General features: G+C 64.0%; 1 protein-coding gene and 2 non-coding genes across 3 annotated transcripts; all 3 read left to right on the forward strand.

The window, feature by feature from the left end:
* The first annotated feature begins 523 nt into the window (after positions 1–523).
* Positions 524–23,255, forward strand: CHD8 (chromodomain helicase DNA binding protein 8). Its single transcript, XM_065422917.1, has 37 exons — positions 524–1,255; positions 1,406–1,780; positions 2,585–2,952; positions 3,411–3,525; positions 3,827–4,015; positions 4,241–4,309; positions 4,539–4,594; positions 5,888–6,005; positions 7,586–7,669; positions 8,022–8,159; positions 9,149–9,270; positions 9,417–9,660; positions 10,090–10,266; positions 10,543–10,686; positions 11,521–11,776; positions 11,925–12,138; positions 12,368–12,563; positions 12,879–13,046; positions 13,352–13,531; positions 13,875–13,985; positions 14,504–14,712; positions 14,994–15,193; positions 15,327–15,483; positions 15,937–16,026; positions 16,194–16,297; positions 16,524–16,638; positions 17,202–17,277; positions 17,538–17,592; positions 17,813–18,017; positions 18,244–18,452; positions 18,856–19,374; positions 20,332–20,471; positions 20,767–21,009; positions 21,303–21,416; positions 21,612–21,791; positions 22,272–22,397; positions 22,776–23,255. Exons 1-37 carry the CDS (start codon positions 524–526, stop codon positions 23,253–23,255), a joined length of 7,278 nt encoding a protein of 2,425 aa, XP_065278989.1.
* Positions 17,017–17,119, forward strand: LOC135894827 (small nucleolar RNA U6-53/MBII-28). Its single transcript, XR_010562396.1, has one exon. It is a non-coding gene; the product is annotated as a small nucleolar RNA U6-53/MBII-28 (small nucleolar RNA).
* LOC135894826 (small nucleolar RNA U6-53/MBII-28) lies at positions 21,090–21,197 on the forward strand. Its single transcript, XR_010562395.1, has one exon. It is a non-coding gene; the product is annotated as a small nucleolar RNA U6-53/MBII-28 (small nucleolar RNA).
* Positions 23,256–23,969: the final 714 nt, after the last annotated feature.

Here is a 23,969-nt window from a genome sequence, read left to right on the forward strand (position 1 = left end):
ATTAAGGGGCAGAGCTGGGATGGCAAGGGGCTGTGGAACGGGATTAAGGGGCAGAGCTGGGATGGCAGGGGGCTGTGGGTCGGGATTAAGGGGCAGCAGCAGAACTGAGACAGCAGGAGACTGGGGCAGTGGCAGAGCTGGGACAGCAGGGGGCTGTGGGTCAGGATTAAGGGGCAGAGCTGGGACGGCAGGGGGCTGTGGGTCGGGATTAAGGGGCAGAGCTGGGACGGCAGGGGGCTGTGGGGCAGGAGTGAGGATGGGCATGTACGTGGGAGCATCTGGCCTCTCTAGCTGGGAGCCAGGGATTGAGATGTTGGAGGTGCATCCAGTAACCCCCCCTCCCGTGTCTCCCATGCAGCCGGACCTGGACTCCTACTCTCCCTTCTCCATGAGGCCTGGTGCTGACTGACGTGACCCGCGGAGGCCCTGATCGTGACACTCGTTGGGGAGGGGAGCCCCAAACCCCTCCCCACTGTGACAGCCCCCTCTTCTCCCCCCCCCGCCCCCCCCCCCCCCCCCCGCCATGGCTGACCCCATCATGGACCTGTTCGACGACCCCAACCTTTTTGGCTTGGACTCCCTGACGGACGAAGGCTTTGCCCAGGCACCGCCTGACCCCATAGAAGAGGCGCTGGGACTGCCGGTGGCACTGGACCCCTCCCAGCCGACGCCACCCCCTGCCGCAGAGCCTGTCCAGCCAGAGACGCTGCCAGGGCAGCCGAATCCCACGCCCGGCCCCCCAAAGCCGGACCCTCCGCAGCCAGGGCTCCCCCAGGGGCAGGAGGTGCTGAGGCAGGGGAACCCCTTTATGGGCGTGTCCAGTGCCAGCACTGCCGTGGTGTCGTCCTCCTCTGTTGGGGGGCAGCAGCTGCCGCAGGCTGCGGCCCCCCTGTCAGCCCCCAAGATTGTCATCCTGAAGGCCCCGGCCGGCGGCTCGGTGACGGGGGCCCATGTGGCTCAGATCCAGGCCCAGGCCCAGCCGCTGGGGGCGGCCAATGGGGGCAAGGTGACCTTTGCCAAGGTACTGACAGGCACCCCGCTGCGCCCTGGTGTCTCCATCGTCTCCAGCAATGCCGTGCTGGCCACCAAGGTGTCCCCCTCGGGCGGCCCCACCACTGTGCACCGGCTGGTCCAGCCTGGTCGGCCCGTCAAGCAGCTGGTGTTGCAGCCCGTGAAAAGCCCGGCAGGGGGCACGGGGGCTGCAGGCGGAACACCCCTGAAACCTGCTGTGACCCTGACATCCGCCCCTGCTCAGGTAAGGGGGCTGGGGGGCAGGCATGTCTGACCCCAGTGTGAAAGAGTCAACACGCATCCTGCTGGCACTCTGGGGTGGGGGGCTGTTGAGCAGGGTGTGGGGTAGGGGCACTGGGGGGAGGCTGGTGTCTAATTGCTCTTTCCCCCACAGGGCGAGTCGAAGCGCATCACCCTGGTGCTCCAGCAGCCGCAGGGTGGGGGCGGCCCCCCCGGGCAGCGCCACGTGGTGCTGGGCAACCTGCCGGGGAAGATCGTGCTGCAGGGCAACCAGCTGGCGGCCCTGAGCCAGGCCAAGGGGGTGCCGGGCCAGCCCGCCAAGGTGGTGACCATCCAGCTGCAGGTGCAGCAGCCCACCGGGGGTCAGCCTGGGGGGCCTCAGAAGATCCAGCTGCTGCAGCAGCCCCCGGCAGCGGGTGCCTCAGGGCAGCAGCCTCCCCTGGCGGTCTCTTCCGTTCAGCAGGCCCAGGTGGTGGGCGGCCCGGGACAGAGGCTGACGGTGCCACTCAAGGTTGTGCTGCAGCCGCAGGTGAGCTGGGGAAATGGAGCCTGCTTAGGGGGAGCTGCCCAAGGGTGGGGGGCTGTGAAGGTGTCTGTGAAGGCTCCCTGGGCCCATCCCTATTGTGTGACTTTCCCCTAGGCCACTCGTCCCAGGGCGGCTCCCTGGGGGGAAGGCGGGGTCTGAGGGGAGTTTGGGTCAGGGGGTGATGGTCCCTCCCCCCACAGGCTGGCTTGTCCCAGGGCGGCTCCCTGGGGGGAAGGCAGGGTCTGAGGGGAGTTTGGGTCAGGGGGTGATGGTCTCTCCTCCCACAGGCTTGCTTGTCCCAGGGCGGCTCCCTGGGGGGAAGGCAGGGTCTGAGGGGAGTTTGGGTCAGGGGGTGATGGTCTCTCCTCCCACAGGCTTGCTCGTCCCACAGCGGCTCCCTGGGGGGAAGGCGGGGTCTGAGGGGAGTTTGGGTCAGGGGGTGATGGTCCCTCCCCCCACAGGCTGGCTCGTCCCAGGGCGGCTCCCTGGGGGGAAGGCGGGGTCTGAAGGGAGTTTGGGTCAGGGGGTGATGGTCCCTCCCCCCACAGGCTGGCTTGTCCCAGGGCGGCTCCCTGGGGGGAAGGCAGGGTCTGAGGGGAGTTTGGGTCAGGGGGTGATGGTCTCTCCTCCCACTGGCTTGCTCGTCCCACAGCGGCTCCCTGGGGGGAAGGCGGGGTCTGAGGGGAGTTTGGGTCAGGGGGTGATGGTCTCGTCCCCCCAGGCTGGCTCGTCCCAGGGCGGCTCCCTGGGGGGAAGGCGGGGTCTGAGGGGAGTTTGGGTCAGGGGGTGATGGTCTCGTCCCCCCAGGCTGGCTCGTCCCAGGGCGGCTCGCCTGGGCTCTCCGTGGTGAAGGTACTGAGCAGCAGCGAGGTGGCAGCGCTGTCCAGCCATGGCACACGCGGTGGCTCGGAGGAGACCCGCAAGCTGGAGCACCAGAAGAAGCAGGAGAAGGCGAACCGCATCGTGGCGGAAGCCATCGCCCGGGCGCGGGCTCGGGGCGAGCAGAACATCCCCCGGGTGCTGAACGAGGACGAGCTGCCCAGTGTGCGGCCTGAGGAGGAGGGCGAACGCAAGCGGCGCCGCAAGGGCGAGCGTGGGGGGCCCAAGGAGGAGAGGCCTCGCAAGGGCCGGGGCCAGGGGGGCTCTGGCAAAAGCAAGGGGCGCAGCAAGCCCAGGTGAGACCCCTCATACAGTCCCCCCCAGTCCGGAGCCCCCATCTCATCATGCAGTCCCCCCCAGGGGAGACTTGACCCCCTCAGCCCAGAGATACAGGAAACTCAGGGTTGAAGGCTGGAGAGTTTCCCCATCTTCCCCTGTTCCAGCCCCACCCCACCTTTCCCCAGCCCCTCTGGTCCCGTCTACCCCGTCTTGCCCTTGGGGGGTGCAGGCAGGTGGCTGGTCCCTGGTGGGGGTTGTATTGGGAGCTGCAGCCAGTGCCGGAGGAGTTGGGGCTAGATCTGGGCTGGGGTGGGAGCTGTGCTGGATGCTGGCGAGAGGTGGGCAGCGGCTCTGCCTGCCCAGCAGAGCGGAGCCCTGCCCTCCCTTCCCCCGCGCTCCCCCGTAATGGGGTGTGAGCCCAGCCCCCCCTCACTCTGCCTATCTGTCCCCTGTCATCCCCCCCACCCACCCCCAGCACCATCACCCCCGTAGTGGGGAAGAAACGGAAGCGGAACGCCTCCTCTGATAACTCTGACACTGAGGCCATGCCAGCTCCATCCCCCCGCGAGGAGGAGGAAAGCAGCGTCCAGGTGAGGAGACTGGGGTGTGCGTGGTGTATGGGGGGGTTGATGCACTGCCCACGGGGGGACCTGGGTACACAGGCTGCCCGGACACTTGGGTTCCCTGCCTGGGAGGGGAGCAATGTGATCTCTGCTGCGGGGGGGTGAGTGGGGCAGGGGGCTGTGCCCTGCACCCCGTGTGTGTGGGTGTGTGTGTCTGTCCCGCTGCCCTCTAACCCCTTATGTGTGTATGTGGGGGCGCTGTCCGGGCTCTGTGTGCAGTGTCTGTCCTGGGGTGTCTCTAACACGTGCCCCACTCCCGCACCCCCAGAAACGTCGCTCCAACCGGCAAGTGAAGCGGAAGAAATACACTGAGGATCTGGACATCAAGATCACGGACGACGAGGAGGATGAGGAGCTGGATGTGACGGGGCCAGTGCGGCCCGAGCAGCCTCCCGCGCCACAGCCCCCTGCACCTGAGCCAGAGGGAGAGACCCTGCCCTCCATGCAGTTCTTCGTGGTGAGTCCCCTGCCCCAACCTGCCTGGGCCCCAGGGGGATGCGGGGAGCAGGACCACTGCTCCCTACACCTTTCCTGTGTAAGCCTGGGGGTGGGGTGAGAGGGGCCCCAAGGGTGTTCGGGCTGTGAAGTGTGATGCAGCTGCAGCTAGGGCCCAGTCTGCAGTCGGAAGGCAGGGTGTGTGTGTAATTCCCACTCCCCCAATCTCTCCCATCCCTGCCCTCAGGAGAACCCCAGCGAGGAGGATGCTGCCATCGTAGACAAGGTGCTGTCCATGCGGGTGGTGAAGAAGGAGGTGAGAGCTCACGCTGTGAGGATGGGTCTGACGCCTCCTGGGCACCAGATCCTGCAAGAGGGGACCAAGGACTGGGATATGGGGCCTTTCTTCTCTAGGGGGTGCTGGCTGCAGTCTGGCCACAGGGGAGGAGGGTGGAGCTGGGTGCTTCGGTGGAGGGGCGGGGGGTGTTCAGGGATTTGAGTACAGGGTGTCAGCAGCACTAACCCCCCACCCCCTCTCTCTCCAGCTCCCCTCAGGGCAGTTCATGGAAGCAGAGGAATTCTTCGTCAAATACAAGAACTAGTAGGTGTCATGCCCTTCCCCAAGGCGTCTAGGCGCCACTCCCCCCTGGAGTGCTCTGAGTCCAGCTCCCCACCTGCCCCCGCGTGGTGTGGGGAGGGTGCAGCCGCATCTCCCCAGCTCTGGTTTTCCCCTGCAAGGGCCTGGGGGGGGGGGGGGGGGCAGATGGATCTGGAGCACCTAGTGCCACAGACCCTGGGTGTCAGGGGCACTGGTGTGGCCACTCACCACTGGCACCGCATGTGGGCACCAGCACCCAGTTGGGGAGGGTCAAGGGTGCCAAAAGGATGGAGCATGGGAGCCTTTTAGAGCTGGTTGAAACATTTTCAGCAGAATAGTTTCCCTCCCCCCCAAAAAAAAAGCCCCAAAATGTGTCGGCTCTGTGACAATTTCAACCAAACTTTTGACAAGAAGATTCTCGTTCCAGGGATGTCCAGGAAGTAAAAGTGTTTCATTTTGACTGGCTCTCTTTTGACTCAACTTTTCTATTACCAAATTGGGATGTTCCATTTATGTACATTATCCTGGGGCCTGAAGGCCCAGGCAGGTTCTCTTAATCTGGGGCCATGACGAGAAATTGGTGATAGTCAGGTCTGCTCTTTGCTGCAGTCCTAAAGAACCAACACACAATCCTGTGCCCTGGGACACGATAAGGCAGTTTTCCTGGCCCGTGCTCTCCAGGCCTACCTCCACAGCCAGTCCTGTGCCCCAAGGAGCTCCATGTCTCAGCTCCCTCCCTAGGCCATACTCCTCGCTGCATCACTTCTTTCTGCTGGCTTTCCGGCTTTCGCACACGCAGAGCTCTGCTACCAGTCAGCCCCCAGACCCTGCCTCTGCAGCCAGACCTTTTGCCTGGGGGGATGGTTTCCTACTGCTCCCAGCGGTCACTACCTAACAGGGCATTGAACTGCTCCTTCCATTTAGCTTGACTGAAGGATGGCTGGTGCACCACCAGCTCTGTGGGACATGGCCGCTGTCGACGCCCGCCAGCACAACGTATCGTGTTGTCTGTTTTCATATAAAATGAGACTACTTGAAACCATCACTTCATAAGGCTCCACCTTCACCCTATGGAAACTGCAGGTTTCCATGCCCATGGGTCACACTTGTTTCGGGGGGTTTGTTTCTCTGGAGATTCTGAAATTTCTGCTTCTGTTCAGATTCTGAATGGAGAAAACTCCGCACTGTCAGAATTTCCACGCGCGGAATTCAAACTCCAGTTTCTGGCCAGGTATAATATCGCTCATGTGGTGTCCGTCCGTTTGTCTCTGTCTAACCCCTCTGCCCTTCCTCCAGCTCGTATCTGCACTGTGAATGGGCCACCATTTCCCAGCTGGAGAAGGACAAGCGAATCCACCAGAAACTCAAACGCTTCAAGACCAAGATGACCCAGATGAGGCACTTTTTCCACGAGGTACCAGGGGGCGAGCGGGTGGGTGTAAGCCATGGGGGGACCACAGGGTCGGAGCAGAGGTGACACATCCTGGGGGTACCCGAGGCTGTGAGGCCCCTCGCTACCCCCTGCCTTGAGCGTGAGGGCAACCCAGCACCCCAACTCCATGGGCAACACAAGCACTGCCCTCTGGGCCTCGCCTGCCCCACTGTTACTGTATCGGTTAGCAATTGACATGCCCCAGCTCCTGGGCCCTCCATGCCTCCCCTGGCCACTCGCAGCATCCACGGACTTGCTGCTCCCAAAGAGGCAGGACACCCTCAGATCACCGCTCCCTCAGCACAGCACTTGGATACATTTAGAGCTGTGGTTCTCAGCCCACGGCCCAGTCAGCACGCAGCTGCGGCCCGTGTGACACCCTCAGGGCCATGCAGGTAGTGTATCTATTGTGTGGGGGGCAGCCTATGTAACAAACAGAGCTACATATGCAGCCCGCAATGGTAACTAGGATGAGAACCTCTGGTTAGTAGTGAAAATGAGGATATGGTTTCATTAACAAAGCGTAGAGATTCCAGTTGCAGTAAGTAAAGTATTGGAAAGAGAGGGTGACTAGAAAATGAAACACCACCACCCATTCCAGAGCCTGGACTGACTGTGCTAGAGACTCTCCTGTCTCGATGAGTATTGCTCACCTAGATTCTTTGCAGCACTTTGCGGCCAGGTTGCCTGTGACCCTGGCTGGCTGCCTCCCAGGTGAAGGCACTGGAGTGCGTCGCTTTGCACTCCGAGGTACAGCAGAAATCCTCGGCTGTTCCTCCTATACAGGACACCCCCGCTGTCTGTCATTCCTGTAGATGCTGCAATCTCTTCCGCAGATAGGTGCACGTTGTGAGGCAGACAATAACCACATGGCCAGACAGAGAGACCCTGGGGGTGTTTTGCCTTCCTCTGCGGCGTGGGTCACTTGCAGGTTTAAACTAGTGTCAATGGCAGATTCTCTGTAACTTGAAGTTTTAAACCATAGTTTGAGAACGACAATAATTCAACCAGAGGTGTGGGGTCTGTTACAGGAGTGGGTGAGGGTCTGGGGCCTGCGACGTGCAGGAGGTCAGACTAGACGGTCACGATGGTCCCTCCTGGCCTTAAAGTCTGAGTATTTGAGAAGTGTCTGGTCCCGCTGGCCTGAAAGCAGCGTTTCCGAGGGTGTTGCCACCCTAACGCCAAGCCCTTAGGAACATAATTTCCAGCACAGACCCGGAACTCTATAAATGTTCTCTGTACGTGCGTTTCCCGAGGATTGGTGGCCAGTGGGCTGCCGGCTCGCAGTACAGACCTCACTTGCCACCCTTTGGTGAGCTCTGACACACCTAACTGACCCAGGAGGCCCCTGTGAAGCCCTCTGCCCGCTGTGCCCTCTGCCCATTGGCATCCAGGGGTCCCTTTGGCACTGCAGCCATGGGACTGGCTCCTTCCCCGCAGCAGTGGAGGACTGGGAGGGTGGGAGCTGGGGGTCCCCGGCCAGGACGGGGTGTGTGGGTGAGTGCCAGCCCTCAGGGAGACTGGGGACAGGGCGAGGGGAGTTATGTACATCTCCTCCCCAGGATGAGGAGCCTTTTAACCCTGACTACGTGGAGGTCGACCGGATCCTGGATGAGTCTCACAGTGTCGATAAGGACAACGGAGAGGTGACCAGGGTGGGGTGGAGGGTTTAGCTGTGTGGGGAAGGGGAAACTGGGACAGTGAGGTGTGGGGGGGGAAGTGGGGTCTGGGGCAGAGGCCAAGGCTCTGGGGCTGCAAACCCCCCTGATTTATGGGGGGCTATTGGGGCTTGGAGTGAAGCTCCAAGGAAACTCGCTCCGGGGTTGGGGACTGGGAACAGGCACCAGTGGGGACCTCCTCCCCCCAATTTTCCCCTCCCTGCACATGGCCCTGGCCTGGTTGGAGAGAGCTGACACTCTCGGTGGGGCGGGGATGAGCTGTGGGGGCTGGGGGCTGTGGGAGCCCCTTGTGACCATGGGCCTGTCCCTGTACCCGCAGCCGGTGATCTATTACCTGGTGAAGTGGTGCTCCCTGCCTTATGAGGACAGTACCTGGGAGCTTAAGGAGGACGTGGACGAGGGGAAGGTCCGTGAGTTCAAACGCATCCAGGCCCGGCACCCTGAGCTCAAACGCGTGGTGAGTGACAGTCTCTGGCTCCACCCCCCCACCCCCCCACTCCCGGCACTAGAGCTGCCAACTTTCTAATAATACAAAACCGAACACCCTTGCCCTGCCCCTTCTCCAAGGCCCCATCCACTCCATCCCCCCTCCCCCACCCTCACTCACTTTCACCGTGCTGGGACAGGGAGTTGGGATGCAGGGAGGGCTCCTGGGGGGGCCCAGAAATGAGGTTCTGGGTGTAGGAAGGGGCTCTGACCTGGGGCAGGGGGTTGGGGTGTGGGAGGGGGTTCAGGGCGCGGGCTTCGGGCAGCGCTTACTTCAGGTGGCTCCCGGAAACGACCGGCCTGTCCAGCTCCTAGGCATGGGGCAGCCAGATGGCTCTGCATGCTGCTTGCACCCGCAGTTCGCCGCCCCCTCCCACAGGCGCCGCCCCTGCAGCTCCCATTGGCTGCAGTTCACGGCCAATGGGAGCTGCGGAGCCGGGGCGGGGGCAGCACATGGAGCCACCGTGGCTGTCCCTCCGCCTAGGAGCCAGCCAACCAGACTTTAAATGGCCCGGTCAGCGGTGCTGACTGGAGCCACCAGGGTCCCTTTTCAACCGGGCATTCCGCTCAAAAACCGGATGCCTGGCAACTCTACCCAGCGTGATGAGTGACAGCCCCCAGCTCCACCCCATCAGACACCGGCTCCGCCCCCTCAGCCCAAATGTATCCAGGCCCTGAGCTCAGAGGCAGGAGGAGTAACAGCTGTGGCTCCACCCCCTACCCTGGCTCCAGCCACCCCGCTTAAATGAATGGTGAGTGACAGCCCCCACCTGCCTCCCCCCATCCCAAACCAGCTCTGCCATCACCCCTTCTCCCCAAGCTGCCTCCCAGGCACCTGGAACACCCAGGCATGGTGAGTGACAGCACCTGTCTCCCCTCTGGGCAGCCCCCTCTCCACCGTCACTGGTGTAGGGGGGGCTTCTTTCCGCCATGCTGATGGTGTCCCCCCTGTCCCGCCAGGCCCGTCCCCAGGCCATCTCCTGGAAAAAACTGGAGCTCTCCCACGAGTACAAGAACCGCAACCAGCTACGGGAGTATCAGCTGGAGGGGGTCAACTGGCTGCTCTTCAACTGGTACAACAGGTGAGCTGGGTCTGGGGGGGGCAGGTGAGGCTGGGGTTAGCTCTGTGTCTCCCACTCAGCTGGCAGAACTGCAGCCCGGCAGAGGGGCTGGGGCGGGGGGGAGGAGGTAGTTGGGGGGATGCTGACCCCCTTTTCTCCCGCCACAGGCAGAACTGCATCCTGGCAGACGAGATGGGGCTGGGGAAGACCATCCAGTCGATTGCCTTCCTGCAGGAGGTTTATAACGTGGGCATCCGGGGCCCGTTCCTGGTCATTGCTCCCCTCTCCACCATCACCAACTGGGAGCGCGAGTTCAACACATGGACTGAGATGAACAGCATCGTCTACCATGGCAGCCTGGCCTCCCGCCAGATGATCCAGCAGTACGAGATGTACTGCAAGGACTCCCGGGTACGGGGGGGGAGGGGCAGACGCACGGGGGCGTGGACATGGACACACGCGCGTGTACTGCAGGGACTCCCGGGTACGAGGGGGAGGGGCAGATGCACGGGGGCGTGGACACGGACACACGCGCGTCTACTGCAGGGACTCCCGGGTACGGGGGGGAGGGGCAGACGCACAGGGGCGTGGACACCCATGCACGTGTGCTGCAGGAATGCAAGGACTCCTGGGCGAGGAGCAGGGGTCCCAGCAGGGCAGGCTCTGGGAAGGGCGCAGGTCTCTGGGGTACGGGGGAGGGAGAGGTAGGAAGGGTGTGGGGAGAGGGTCTCACGGCCCCAGGAGGTGGGTTTCCTGCCCTGGCATGTTGTGGGGAGGCTGTTCTGGGATGTGGCCCACCCATCCCACCCCCATCATCTGATTGCCCTTGCCCCCCTCCAGGGCCGGCTGATCCCTGGTGCCTACAAGTTCGACGCGCTGATCACCACTTTCGAGATGATCCTGTCGGACTGCCCCGAGCTGCGGGAGATCGAGTGGCGCTGTGTCATCATCGACGAGGCCCACCGGCTCAAGAACCGCAACTGCAAGCTGCTGGACAGCCTCAAGCACATGGACCTGGTGGGACAACTGGGGCCCCAGAGGTGTCCGGGAGGTGGGGCGGGGGGGAACCCTGGGGGAGGGGAAGGGTGGTTGTGGTGGAGCTCGGCTGGAGCTGTCGGGGGGCTTCCCTCTGTGGGCGCTTCCTGCCCTGAGCTGGGCCCTGAGTGGGGTTTTTGGGGCTCTGTGAGGCATGGGCCCTGCCTCTGGGGGCCGTGCGAGGTTAGGAGGCTCCGTGGGGCTCTTTGGGGGTAGGGGTAGCATGGGGTTGCCCCCTGACGCCCTATCCTATGCCAGGAGCACAAGGTGCTGCTGACAGGCACCCCGCTGCAGAACACGGTAGAGGAGCTGTTCAGCCTGCTGCACTTCCTGGAGCCCTCGCAGTTCCCCTCCGAGGCAGAGTTCCTAAAGGACTTTGGGGACCTCAAGACAGAGGAGCAGGTAAGGGCGGGCGGGTATCCCCCATCCACATGCCTAGTCCCTCCGCACCCCACCGCCCTGCTCTCCCCGAGCCCCTCTGTACACCACCGCCCTGCTCTCCCCGAGCCCCTCGTCCCCTGCCCTCCGCACCCCACCGCCCTGCTCTCCCCGAACCCCTCCGCACCCCAGCGCCCTGCCCTCCCCGAGCCCCTCGTCCCCCGCCGTCCGCACCCCAGCGCCCTGCCGTCTCCACGCCCTGCCCTCCCCGAGCCCCTCTGCACACCGCCGCCCTGCCCTCCTCGAGCCCCTCGTCCTCTGCGCACCGCCGCCCTGCCCTCCCCGAGCCCCTCTGCGCACCGCCGACCGCACCCCACCGCCCTGCCCTCCCCGAGCCCCTCGTCCCCGCCGTCCGCACCCCACCGCCCTGCCCTCCCTGAATCCCTCTGCGCCCCACCGCCCTGCCCTCTCCGAGCCCCTCGGCGCAGCACCACCCTGCCCTCCCCGAGCCACTCAGCCTGCCCCGCCGTCCGAGCCCCTCGTCCCCCACCCTCCTGCCTGCACGCCCCAAGCACCTCGACTCCTGTCCGTACGCCTTGTCCCAGACCACCCCGCCTGCACGCCCCAAGCCTCTTGTCTACCCCGCACACGCCACTCCCTGCCCCCATCCTATCCCAGCCTGTTCTCTGTCTCTTCTTCACAACACCCATCACTGACAGTACCCCTCAATCCCAGACCTCAGCCCCCTGTTCTCCCGGCCCTGGGCTCCTCCCCCATGTGCTGACCTCCTCCCCCAACCCTGAGGTCGTGTTCCCACCCCCACCGCCCCAGTGCTGACTGCCCCGGCCCTGCTCCCAGGTGCAGAAGCTCCAGGCCATCCTGAAGCCCATGATGTTGCGGCGGCTGAAGGAGGATGTGGAGAAGAACCTGGCGCCCAAGCAGGAGACCATCATCGAGGTGGAGCTGACCAACATCCAGAAGAAATACTACCGGGCCATCCTGGAGAAGAACTTCTCCTTCCTGTCCAAGGGGGCGGGGCACACCAACATGCCCAACCTGCTCAACACCATGATGGAGCTCCGCAAGTGCTGCAACCACCCCTATCTCATCAACGGTGAGGGGCCGGGCGGGGGCTTCCCCCTCGGGCAGCGCTGCCCCCTCGCTGCCGGCGCCCGTCCCTGCAATGGGGGCATCTCATTGGGGCCGGGTGGGGGGAATGCTGGGCCCCAGAGTAACGTGCCCACCTGTTCCTTCCCCGTCAGGCGCAGAGGAGAAGATCCTGGCTGAGTTCCGGGACTCCTGCCCGCACTACGTGCCCCATGACCTGCACCTCCAGGCCATGGTGCGCTCGGCCGGCAAGCTGGTGCTCATTGACAAGCTGCTGCCCAAGCTCAAGGCGGGCGGCCACAAGGTGCTGATCTTCTCACAGATGGTGCGCTGCCTCGACATCCTGGAGGACTACCTCATCCAGAGGCGGTGAGGGCACCTGCTATTCTAGGGCCTGTGTGTGAACAGACGCTTCCCCCCCCAGCAGGGGATGGGATCGGGGGCAGGGGTGACCTTAGCTCTGCTGTAGGGCATACATCAACACAGGCTGTGGTAGGTTGGAAGGGGTGTCACGGGGCCAGTGGTAATGAAGCCGGGGGTGCAGCGGGGCATGGAGTTCCATCACTACGTAAACACGGTGCTGGCCCCTCCCTCGCAGGTACCTGTACGAGCGGATTGACGGACGGGTGCGGGGGAACCTGCGGCAGGCCGCTATCGACCGCTTCAGCAAGCCTGACTCGGACCGCTTCGTCTTCCTGCTCTGCACCCGGGCGGGCGGCCTGGGCATCAACCTCACGGCAGCCGACACCTGCATCATCTTCGACTCGGACTGGAACCCCCAGAATGACCTGCAGGTACTGGGGACCCTGCCCCACTGTGTGCTGCCTCCAAGAGCTGACGAGGGGGTCATGCCCTTCTCTTCCTGTACTCCCTGCAGTGTCTTCCCCCACTCTGGGGTCCCTGAGTGTTCTCTTACCCCACAACCCTGCCCCATCCCTGAGCATCCCCTGGGGCTGTCCCACCCCCTGTGCACTTCCGGGGCCCAACAACCACTGTCCCTTAGCTACTCCCCTTCCCTGCCCCTCAGCACGCTCTGGGTCCCGCACCCCAGACACCGGCTCCTCCCCCTGCCGAATGCACCGGGCGCCCTGATGCCCCTCTCTCCCCAGGCACAGGCGCGCTGCCACCGGATCGGGCAGAGCAAGGCGGTGAAGGTCTATCGTCTCATCACCCGCAACTCCTACGAGCGCGAGATGTTCGACAAGGCCAGCCTCAAGCTGGGGCTGGACAAGGCCGTGCTGCAGTCCATGAGCGGGCGCGAGGGCAGCATCGCCGGGGTGAGAGCACGCGGGGAGCCGTGGCATGGCTCCAATCCGGCCCCAGGGCGAGGGACTGGTGGGCTCAGGCGGGTGGCAGGGAGGAGGTGGTGGGCTGGTGGGGGGCTGTGACGTTGGGGGTACCCGTGGGTTGGGGTGGTGGCATGGTGGGGAGGAGGTTCCGGGGGGCTGAGGGTTGCTATGACGTTGGGGGTACCCGTGGGCTGGGGTGGTGGCATGGTGGGGAGGAGGTTCCGGGAGGCTGAGGGGGCTGTGACGTTGGGGGTACCTGTGTGAACGGTGTGTCGTCCCCCTCCCCTCCCCAGATCCAGCAGTTCTCAAAGAAGGAGATCGAGGACCTGCTGCGCAAGGGGGCCTATGCTGCCATCATGGAGGAGGACGATGAGGGCTCCAAGTTCTGTGAGGAGGATATTGACCAGATCCTGCTGCGCCGTACGACCACTATCACCATTGAGAGTGAGGGAAAGGGCTCCACCTTTGCCAAGGTACCCCCGGTTCCCCTGCGCAGATCCTTCCTGCAGATACCCCCAACACCCCCCTCTGGAGAGAGTGCAGGAGCTCCCCCTTCACCATGGTCCAGCTCTACCTCCCCACTGACCTGCGGGGCATGTCTCACCTGCATCCCAGTGGGAGGGACAGACAGACACACTCGGAGGTCAGCCTGTGGGTGGGGAATGGAAGCGCGGAGGGACACATGGGATGGCTAGACACATGGCACATTGTAGCTTGGAGATCCAGGGGCGCCACCGCCGCCTTACCACCCCCCCCCCCCTTCTCTCTCTCACACACACACACTCACAAAACTAACCCCCTGGCTCCCTCCACCAGGCAAGCTTCGTGGCCTCGGAGAACCGCACAGATATCGCCCTGGACGACCCCAACTTCTGGCAGAAATGGGCCAAGAAAGCGGACCTGGACCTGGACCTGCTCAACAGCAAGGTTGGGGGAGAGGAGTGGGCCCGAGGGGGCATGGGACCGGGCGCTCGAGCGGGTGTTGGGGGTGGGGAACGTGCCCTCTTCAGCTGTGGGGGGAGGGGCTGGGGAGCATCGGGTGGGGGAGGGGGGTTGCTAGGGACCCCAGAGCCTCCCATCCCCACAGCAGGCTGGGCAAATAGAGACACAGTCGCCCCAGTAATGTGGATAGGCATCGGGTCGGAGCCCTACCAGGAGGAGAGGCTGCTTCCCACTGTGCTGTGAGCCCCCACAGCTCCTTGGCTCTAGATCTCACTCCCAGGCTTCCCTGGGCCCCCCGAAATCCCCAATCTGTCCTGAAAGGGAATGTGTCCAGAGCCACCTTGGAGAGGGGGTCTGGGCAGCAGGAGGTTCTCCCAGCCAGAGGGGTGGGGGGCGTATCCCAGAGCTGCTCTCCTACAGCAGGAGCTGGTTCTGGGGGCTGGGCTGGCAGCTCTCCCTGTGTGCTGCCCCCCCCCAGGTGTAACCATCCCTCCCCTCCCCAGAATAACCTGGTGATCGACACGCCGCGCGTGCGGAAGCAGACCCGGCACTTCAGCACCCTGAAGGACGACGACTTGGTGGAATTCTCGGACCTGGAGAGCGAGGATGAAGAGCGGCCACGCTCCAGGCGTCATGACCGCCACCACCCCCTGCACCACTCATACGGGCGTACGGACTGTTTCCGCGTGGAGAAGCACCTGCTGGTCTACGGGTGAGGAGGGCTTGTCTGGGGGTTCCCTGGGCCGATGCTGACCCAGCCAGTCCCCCAGGGGCTGCGGATGCTGGTAGGAGGGCTTGGTATGGTCAGGTTCCTCATGGTTGGGAACACTGGGGGGTATATTTGGGGGAGGTCTCGGGGCTGGCGCTGACCCAGCCAGTCCCCCAGGGCTGCAGGTGCTGGTCTGAGGGCTTGGTATGGCCGGGTTCCTCGTGCCAGGGGACACTGGGGGGAGGGGTCTCGGGGCCAGCGCTGACCCGTGCGGCTCCCCACAGCTGGGGCCGCTGGCGAGAGATCCTGTCCCACGGGCGGTTCAAGCGGCGCCTGTCAGAGCGGGACGTGGAGACGATCTGCCGTGCCATCCTGGTCTACTGCCTGCTGCACTACCGAGGCGACGAGAACATCAAGGGTTTCATCTGGGACCTGATCAGCCCGGCTGAGAACGGCAAGGCCAAGGAGCTTCAGAACCACTCGGGTGAGGGTTCCCAGACCACCCCCCAGCTCGCTCCCTGCACGCCTGCCTGATAGAGGAGCCATAGAGCCCCTTGGGTGCGACGCCCCGCCAGCCCCCCGCCCTGGTCTGACCTCTCTGTCCATCTGTCCTCCAGGCTTGTCGATCCCCGTGCCCCGGGGGCGCAAGGGCAAGAAGGTGAAGTCCCAGAGCACGTTCGACGTTCACAAAGCCGAGTGGATCCGCAAGTACAACCCCGACACGCTCTTCCAGGACGAGAGCTACAAGAAACACCTCAAGCACCAGTGCAACAAGTAAGGGACCCAGGCGTCCGGGCTCCCCCCAACACGCACACGCTCACCCTGGTACAGGGGATCCAGGCATCCAGGCCCCCCCAACACGCACACGCTCACCAATAGTGCAAGTAAGGGACCCCGGTGTCCAGGCCCCCTCCCCCCAGCGCGCACACTCAACACTAGTACAAGCAGGGGACCCAGACATCCAGGTCTCCTTCTCTCCCCCCCACCTCCCCCCCCACACACGCCACTGGTACAAGGGACCCAGGCATCTGGGCTCCCCACAACACGCACACACTCATCACTAGTACAAGTAAGGGAGCCAGGCATCCGGCTCTTCACACACACCCCACTAGTACAAGGGACCTAGGGGTCCGGGCTGCCCTCCCCTGGCTGGGGATGGGGCCCAGGCATCTTACTCCCCAGCATGGGCTCAGTGCTCTCTCTGACCCTGTGATGTGTCTCTGTCAGGGTGCTGCTGCGAGTGCGGATGCTGTACTACCTGCGCCAGGAGGTGATTGGGGACCAGGCCAGCAAGGTGCTGGCTGGTGCTGGTGCCAGGTAATGCACCTTCTGCCCCCCCACGCTGTGCTCCACTACCCCTCCCCCCCACGCCCCTCGTTGCTGCCCTGTCCCTGGTCCGTCCCTGTCTCTTGCCCCCTCGTCTGTCTGTCCTCCCTGCGTCTGGACCTGCGTCTCACTTGTTTCTCTGCCCCCTCTCCTCCCAGCGAGATCGACATCTGGTTCCCGCTGGTGGAGCAGCTGGAGGTGCCAACCGGCTGGTGGGACGCTGAGGCTGACAAGTCCCTGCTCATTGGGGTCTTCAAGCATGGTGCGTGTGTGGGGGTGGGTGTAGGGGACTCAACTCCCCAAGGTTGGCAGCACAGGGGGAGGGGGGGTCTCACTTGGGGAGGGGTAAATTGTGCATGCGGTGGGAAGGGAGTGAACAGTCCCAGAGTGGCTGGGCCAGGGAACGCTGTTTCTGGCCCCAGTGTGTGTCTGTGCGCACAGAGAGGGCAGTGGGGTGCTGACCCCTGACTTGTGCCTCCTCCCCGCAGGCTACGAGAAGTACAACACCATGCGAGCTGACCCCGCTCTCTGCTTCCTGGAGAAGGCCGGGCGCCCCGATGACAAGGCCATCGCCGCGGAGCACCGCCTGGATGTGGGAGAGGGGTGAGTGACTGTCTAGGGGTAGGGGTGGGGCCTGGGCACGGGGGTGGGTTGAATGATGTTTCTCAAACTTCTGTATTGATGACCCCTTTCTCACAGCAAACCTATGAGTGCACCCCCCCCCCCTTGTAAATTAAAAACACTTTTTTGTATTTAACACTATTATAAATGCTGGAGGCAAAGCGGAGTTTGGGGGTGGAGGCTGACAGCTCGCAACCCCCCATGTAATAACCTTGTGACCCCCTGAGGGGTCACAACCCCCAGTTTGAGAACCTCTAGTCTAGGTGACTGACGAGTCTAGTGGGCAGGGCCTGGGCACGGGGGTGGGGGGGTGAGTGGCGGCCAACATGGCGGGGCCTGGGTAACCTGTCCGGAGGGGCGTGCCTGTGATGACTTGCCATGCTAATACCGACCCCCCAGCAGCACTTGGCTCTGCCCTGGCGAGGAATGAGTTAAACTTGCTCCTCACGGAGTTCTGAGGCACCAGCCCCCCAGGGGCTGTGGAGGGGGCCCAGCTGGGGGCAGTTCCTGGGGGTCACTAACCCCTCCTTTCCCATGGGCCTCAGGGCGGAGTTTGACAAAGACTGCGAGGACCCCGAATACAAACCGCTGTCCGGGCCGGCCAAGGAGCAGGACGACGAGGTGAGAGCTACTCCTAGCCACCCCCTCGCCCCGGGGTCCCCCTCTGCCCTCAGGTCCCTCTCCACAGCGCTCCACCTTGTCCCCCTCTACCCTCTCCCCACCGGGTTCCCCATCCCCACAGACCCCCTGCTCCCCCCGCCATAACCCAGCCCCCCATTGGCTCCTGGGGGCATCTGTCACTGTCTGGGGCAGGCAGCAGGTGACATGGCTGAGGGGCACAATACTCCCAGTCCTTAATGTCTCTCCTTCCCCACCCCCAGGGTGATCCCCTGATGCTGCTGGACGAGGAGATCTCGGTGGTGGATGGGGATGAAGGTAAGGGGGTGGGGAAGAGGGTGGCTGGAGCACAGAAAGGATTAAAGTAGGCACTGTCCCGTAGCGTGTAGGCTGGGGCTGGCTGGGAGGGGTTTGGGGTACAGGGTCTGTGTGCATTTGGGGGCTGTGACCCCTGTTGTCTCCCTGCAGGCCAGCTGGGGGGTTGAGGTGCAGGGTCTGTGCACTGGGGGGGGCTCTGACCCCTGTTGTTCCCCTGCAGGCCAGCCGGCCCAGCCCGGGCACCTGTTCTGGCCGCCGGGCTCAGTGCTCACGGCCCGCCTGCGGCGCCTCATCACCGCCTGCCAGCGCAGCTACAAGCAGGAGCAGCTGAAGATGGAAGCCGCAGAGCGGGGGGACCGGCGGCGCCGGCGCTGCGAGGCAGCTTGCAAGCTCAAGGAGATGGTGCGCCGGGAGAAGCAGCAGCGGTGAGGCCAGGGCAACATGCAGCCGGAGGGGGGAGCCCCACCCTGTTCCAGGGGGTGCTTTGGACATGGGACACGCACCCTGCAGCCACCAAAGGCCTCTAGGATGGGGGGGCCCTGGTTCTGGGATCTGGGGCGAGGGTGGGGGGGCTTGGGGCAGAGGTGCATCTTCCCAGGGACTGGCTCAGGTCCACGGGCCCGCTGAGGCTCTCCTGTTCCCCTCCCCCAGGTGGACGCGTCGGGAGCAGTCGGATTTCTACCGCGTGGTGTCCAGTTTCGGGGTGGAGTACGACCCTGACACGCTGCGCTTCCACTGGGGCCGCTTCCGGGCGCTGGCCCGGCTCGACCGCAAGACAGACGAAAGCCTCACCAAGTATTTCCATGGGTTTGTGGCCATGTGCCGGCAGGTGTGCCGGCTGCCCCCGGCCGCCAGCGACGGTGAGTGTGTCTGTCCGTCTGTGCCGGCTGCCCCCGGCCACCAGCGATGGTGAGTGTGTCTGTCTGTCTGTCTGTCTGTGCCGGCTGCCCCCGGCCGCCAGTGACGGTGAGTGTGTCTGTCCGTCTGTGCCGGCTGCCCCCGGCCACCAGCGATGGTGAGTGTGTCTGTCCGTCCGGCTGCCCCCGGCTGCCAGCGACGGAGAGTGTCCATCTGTGCCGGCTGCCCCCGGCAGCCAGTGACGGTAAATGTGTGTCTGTCCATCTGTCTGTGCTGGCTGCCCCCGGCCGCCAGCGACGGTGAGTGTCTGTCTGCCAGCAGCCCTGAGTGGGCATAGGATAGGGTAATGTTGGGGTTCTGGGCTCCCAAAGTCTCTGACCCCTCCCCCCCCATCTCTCCCCGCAGAGTCCCCGGACCCCACGCTGTTCATCGAGCCCATCTCGGAGGAGCGGGCCTCCAGGACGCTGTACCGCGTGGACCTGCTGCGCCGGCTGCGGGAGCAGGTCATGTGCCACCCGCTGCTGCAGGAGCGCCTGGCCCTGTGCCAGCCACCGGGCCCTGAGTTGCCCACCTGGTGGGAGTGCGGGCGGCACGACGGGGAGCTGCTGCAGGGGGCAGCACGCCATGGGCTGAGCCAGACCGACACCACCATCATGCAGGACCCCGACTTCTCCTTTCTGGCCGCCCGCCTCAGCTACTTGCATGGCCGGGCTGGGACGCCTCAACCCCCTGCAGGGGGTGTTGGAGCAGCCACGGCCTCCCCCCTGCCCCCCACGCCCGAGCTGCCAGCCCCGCTGCTGCCTGTGCTTCTCCCCAAGCCTGACTCGGCTGATGACTCGGACTCGGAGCTCGACCTGGGGAAGCTCTCGCCCTCCACATCCGGGTCGTCGTCGTCCTGCTCAGAGGACAGCGACGACGAGAGGGGTGAGTGTGGGACCCCCTGTACCCCTCCCCCTGGGGTTCCACCCCATCCCCTCTGGGTCACCCATACCCTCCCTGAGCCAGGGATCCCCTCTGCCCTCCACGTCCGGGTCATTGTCCTGCTCTGAGGACCGCGTGGAGTGTGGGACCCCCATACCCCTCCTCCCTGTACCCAGACTGAGGTAGGGGTCTCCCTGAGCCAGCTCTGACTGCAAACGAGGGTGAGTGACCTGACCCCACAAGCCAGGTCTCTTCTTCACCACCCCCCCCCCCCGGTTCCAGTGACTGTGATGAGAAGTGGGGGTGCCCTCCTGGACCACCTCCAGAAGCCCTTAAAGGCCAGTAATTCCCCCCCCCCCCCCCCCCCGATATCAAGGTGTTCCCCTCTGGAGTGCAGGGAAGTCCCCTGGCCTGAGGGACAAGCCCCTGTGGGGGTGGAGGCAGGCCCATCTGTGGGGGCGGGTCGGTCCGTCTCTGCATCCTCCTCACCCTTGTCTCTCTGCAGGCAGAGCAGCCTGCAGGATGGGCGTTGGCCATGGGAAGCAGGAGGCCTCCGTCTCCCTGTGGCAGGAGTGGGGAGTGGGGGTGTCTCTCACCATCCTCTGTCTCCCCCCACCCTCACCCCCTACGCACGATGCCCTGTGGCAGGAGTTGCCCATGGGGTGGAGCGTCTCTCTCTCACCATCCTTCTGGCATGGTGCCCTGCGGGGGGAAGCTGTCCATGGAAGGCGGGGTGTCCGTCTCTCCCCACCCCCCAGGCCTGGTGCCCTGCGGGGGGAAGCTGTCCATGGGAGGTGGGGTGTCTGTCTCACCACCCCCAGGCACAATGCCCTGCGGGGGGAAGCTGTCCATGGGGGGGGCGGGATGTCCATCTCTCCCCACACCTGGTGCCCTGCGGGGGAAGCTGTCCATGGGGGGTGTGGTGTCCGTCTCACCACCCCCCTCTTTCCCCACCCCCAGGCACCATGCCGTGCGGGGGGAAGCTGTCCGAGGAGGAGTCCCTGCTCTCCCTGCCCACCTCCCAGGAGGGCGACTCTCCCCAGCCCACTGCCCCGGAGCTGCTGCTGCAGGAGCGGCAGCGTGCCCACGAGTGGCCCAAGGTACTGCTGGGGGAGGGGGACACAAACCCAGCCCCAATCATCTGCGGAGCTGGGTGGGGCCATTGGGGGGGTTGGGGGTAGGTTCTGTGGGGGTTGTCATGGTTACATGGCAGGTTTTGATGGGGAGGTTGCTGTGGCTCTGTGGGGGAGGAGGTGGGCTGTTGCCATGGTTACGAGGCCGGTATTGTTGGGGGGTTGCTGTAGTTCTGGGCGGGAATGGAGGGTTGCCATGGTTACGTGGCTCATTGTAATGGGGTGGTTGCCATAGTGATACTGACACCCCTGTCTCCCCCAGGACCGGGTGCTCATTAACCGCATCGACCTGGTGTGCCAGGCTGTGCTGTCAGGGAAGTGGCCCTCAAGTCAGCGCAGCCAGGAGCTCTGCGGTGGCCATGGGGGAGACCTTGCCCCCCGGCTGCCAGGTGACTACGCCAGCTCGCCTGCTCCCCATGCCTGCCCCCAGGAGGAAGCGCCAGCCCTGTACACCCGGCTCCGGCACAGCCCCGAGGAGAAGGAGTTCACTGTGCAGATCAAGGACGTGAGTGGAGGTTTGGGGGTGCCAGTCCCATGGGAGGGGGGGCAGGTCGGGGGTTATGGGGGATGTCTCTCCAAAGGTGGTGCCTGTGATGACTTGCCATGCTAATACCGACATCTCCCTAGCAGTGCATGTGGCTCTGCCCTGGGGAGGAATGAGTTAAACTCACTTCTCATGGAGACCTGAGGTGCCTGCTCCCCTGTGGGTCTGGGGCAGTCGGGGGAGGGAGGGGGTCACGCTGGGGTGGCATTGGCCCCCGTTTCCCGGCCCCCATGCTGACCCTGTGTCTCCCCCAGGAGGAGGGGATCAAGCTGACGTTCCAGAAGCATAAGCTGATCCCCAATGGTGCTCTACATGAGCGGCACCCGCATCCGCTAGGCCACAAGAAGAGCAGCAAGAAGCTGGTGGAGGTGAGGGGGTGGGGGGTTTCTGAGTCCAGCAAGAGCTGCAGAGCCTGGGAGGGCTGTGGGGGGTTGTATGCACAGGGGTGTCTGCCTTCATGGAAGCTGTAGTACCTGGGGAGGTGGGATTGCTGGGGGGGTCTCTGTCCTGGCTGGGGGGGCTCTGTGGGGTCTCACTCTCCTGACTGGGGGTGTCTGCCCCAGCTGGAGCTGCAGTGCTTGGAAGGGCTGCGGGGCCCTGACATCGACCTGGAGGCCCGGATCCCAGTGGTGCACAAGGCGAATGGGACATTGCTGGTGGGGGAGGCGGCCCCACGCCGAGCTGATCTGGAGGCCTGGCTACATGCACACCCTGACTTTGCCATTGACCCCCGCTTCCTGGCTGTGAGTGTCACCCCGCCCCTCCCTTCTGTCAGGGCCATGCCGGAGAGCCCGGAGCCCTCGGGCCCCAGCTTCCTGCCCTCCTGCCTCTTCACCCTGGGCTCCTGCTCCCTAGTGCCGGTCTGGAGATGGGAGAGAAATGGGCTTTGGACACGGACATGCACACATGCCTCTCTTCCTCCCTGGTGCTGCTTCCCCCCCCCCCCCGCCATGTGATCTGCCAGAACTGCCCCCTCACACTCCAGGAGTGTTCAGCAGGTCCGGGCCCCTCTGGGGATGGACTCTGATAGGCCCCAAATAGAGGGAGGCTCTGACAGCTACTGCGCCCTGGTGTCATGGGGCTGCTGTCGGGAAGAGGCCCTTCAGGGAGGTGGGGCCCTGAGCAGTTGCTCCGCCTGGGGAAGCAGAGCCAGAGCCGAATAACCAGTTGTCACTTTCTCTTGCCCCGATCCCTGTGTGTCATTCCCCGTTCCCACCTCCCAGTACATGGAAGATCGGCGCAAGCAGCACAAGTGGCACCGGTGTAAAAAGACAGGCACCGTGGAGCTGAGCTGCCTGCCGGGGTTGGAGCGGGGCCCTGGGGCCAGTGGCTCCCACAACGGCAAGAAGGTGAGAGGCAGGTGCTAACCCCTCCCTGTCCACCCCCTTCCATCTCATCCAGCGTTCACCTGGCCCCCTCCCATTGATCACCTTTACCCTTCACCTTCATACAGCCTGTTCTAACCCCCTGCAAGGGCAGGGCCCAGAGGCTGGGTCCGTGTCTGCCCGGACTCTCCTTGGGTTTCATCCCCCAGATCCCTCCAGTCATGGTGTCTGCTCCCTTGGGAGCGGGGTGTGACAGTGAGGGGGATCTCTAACTGCTGGGCAGAGGGATCTACTGTCCTTGCTGGGGGCAGGCTAGCCCCATAGCAGTACTGGGTACTGGACTGGGGGGGGGAGGGGGGCAGCCTTGCAGCACTAACTCCTCCCCTCTCTCTCCCTTCCCAGGGCTTCGTGACTGACCCTGTGATGAGCCGGCTGTTGCCAGGGCCATTGGAATGTGAGGGGGGCCTGAAACAGCCACGGGGTCGCCGGGCTGGTGTGGAGCTGTCCAAGATGGTATCCCTGATGGGTGGGGCCGGGCGGAGCCAGCTGGGGGCTATGGGGCCCCTGTCTTTACACAGCCCCTTCCACCCTGGACCAGCCCCTGGCTCTTCCCTTCCCTACATGCCCTTCCCTACAGCCTCCTCCTCTGGATCCCTGCTGCACCCAGGGTTGGGCCATGGCAGCTATCCCCCAGGCCCCCACATGAACCTGGGCTCCCTGGGGCACCCGCAGCCTGACGAGGAAGAGGAGGATGAGGAGGATGAGATAGATGACTTATCTCAGGGCTACGCCAGTTCAGAGCAGGACTTCTCCCTGCTCGATGACCCCATGATGCCAGCCAACTCGGACTCCAGTGATGGTGCTAATGATGGGGGCGACTGAGCTGAACAGACGGAAGAGGGTACTGGAACTCACTGACTGTGTGGGGGATGGCTGGAGCGACCCTAACGGGGGCCCTCAGCATCCATCAAACAATCCTCTTCCCCTGCTGGGGCTCAGGGTACAGAGTGGGGGACTCTGCCCTGGCCTGCGGTGATGGGAATGGGCACAGACCCTGTCCTGGGGCAGGGGAGCCTCCTTGGGCTAGATGTATGTGGGCTTGGCCAGTAAAACTGCACCCCAGCATGAGGCCCCAGCTGGGGTCACCTCCCAACCATTATCGGCCAACGTGCATCCCTGCTCCTTACTTGGCCTTCAAGGGGTGGCAGCCCCAGCGGTGCAGGGCCCAATGCTGTATTGTATGGGGGGGAGGGGGGCTATATTTATATAAATATGTAATATGTCTTGTGTAATATGGCAGGGGTGGGGAGGGGCTGCTGGGGTGGGGCCGGCACCCTGTGGGGGACTGCCATGCGGCTGGAGCGGGTGGGGCAGCCTGGGTTAGCGCTTCCTGTAGTTGGATTTTTTTTTCTAATAAAAGAAACAAAATGTGCAAAAAAAAAAAAAAATCCCCCAACCCTGGGGTATGCGGTGGGCGTGGAGGAACTGTAGGCTGGGCAGAGGGAGCAAGTCTCTGCCTGGTTTCTCAGCAGCTGTGTCCTGTGAGCGGCCTGGCCTTGGCTCGCCTGGCTCTGAAATGGGACTTGGTGTCTGGCT

This window comes from Emys orbicularis, assembly GCF_028017835.1.
Source record: "Emys orbicularis isolate rEmyOrb1 chromosome 12 unlocalized genomic scaffold, rEmyOrb1.hap1 SUPER_12_unloc_2, whole genome shotgun sequence".
Lineage (NCBI taxonomy): Eukaryota > Metazoa > Chordata > Testudines > Emydidae > Emys > Emys orbicularis.

Bases quoted from the DNA above. Each gene is read 5' to 3' on its own strand.
- CHD8 (XM_065422917.1), top strand. From the start codon at position 524: ATGGCTGACCCCATCATGGACCTGTTCGACGACCCCAACCTTTTTGGC. The intron at 15,194-15,326 runs GTGAGGGTTCCC...TCTGTCCTCCAG, and splicing joins GGAGCTTCAGAACCACTCGG to GCTTGTCGATCCCCGTGCCC. The intron at 16,298-16,523 runs GTGCGTGTGTGG...TCCTCCCCGCAG, and splicing joins CATTGGGGTCTTCAAGCATG to GCTACGAGAAGTACAACACC.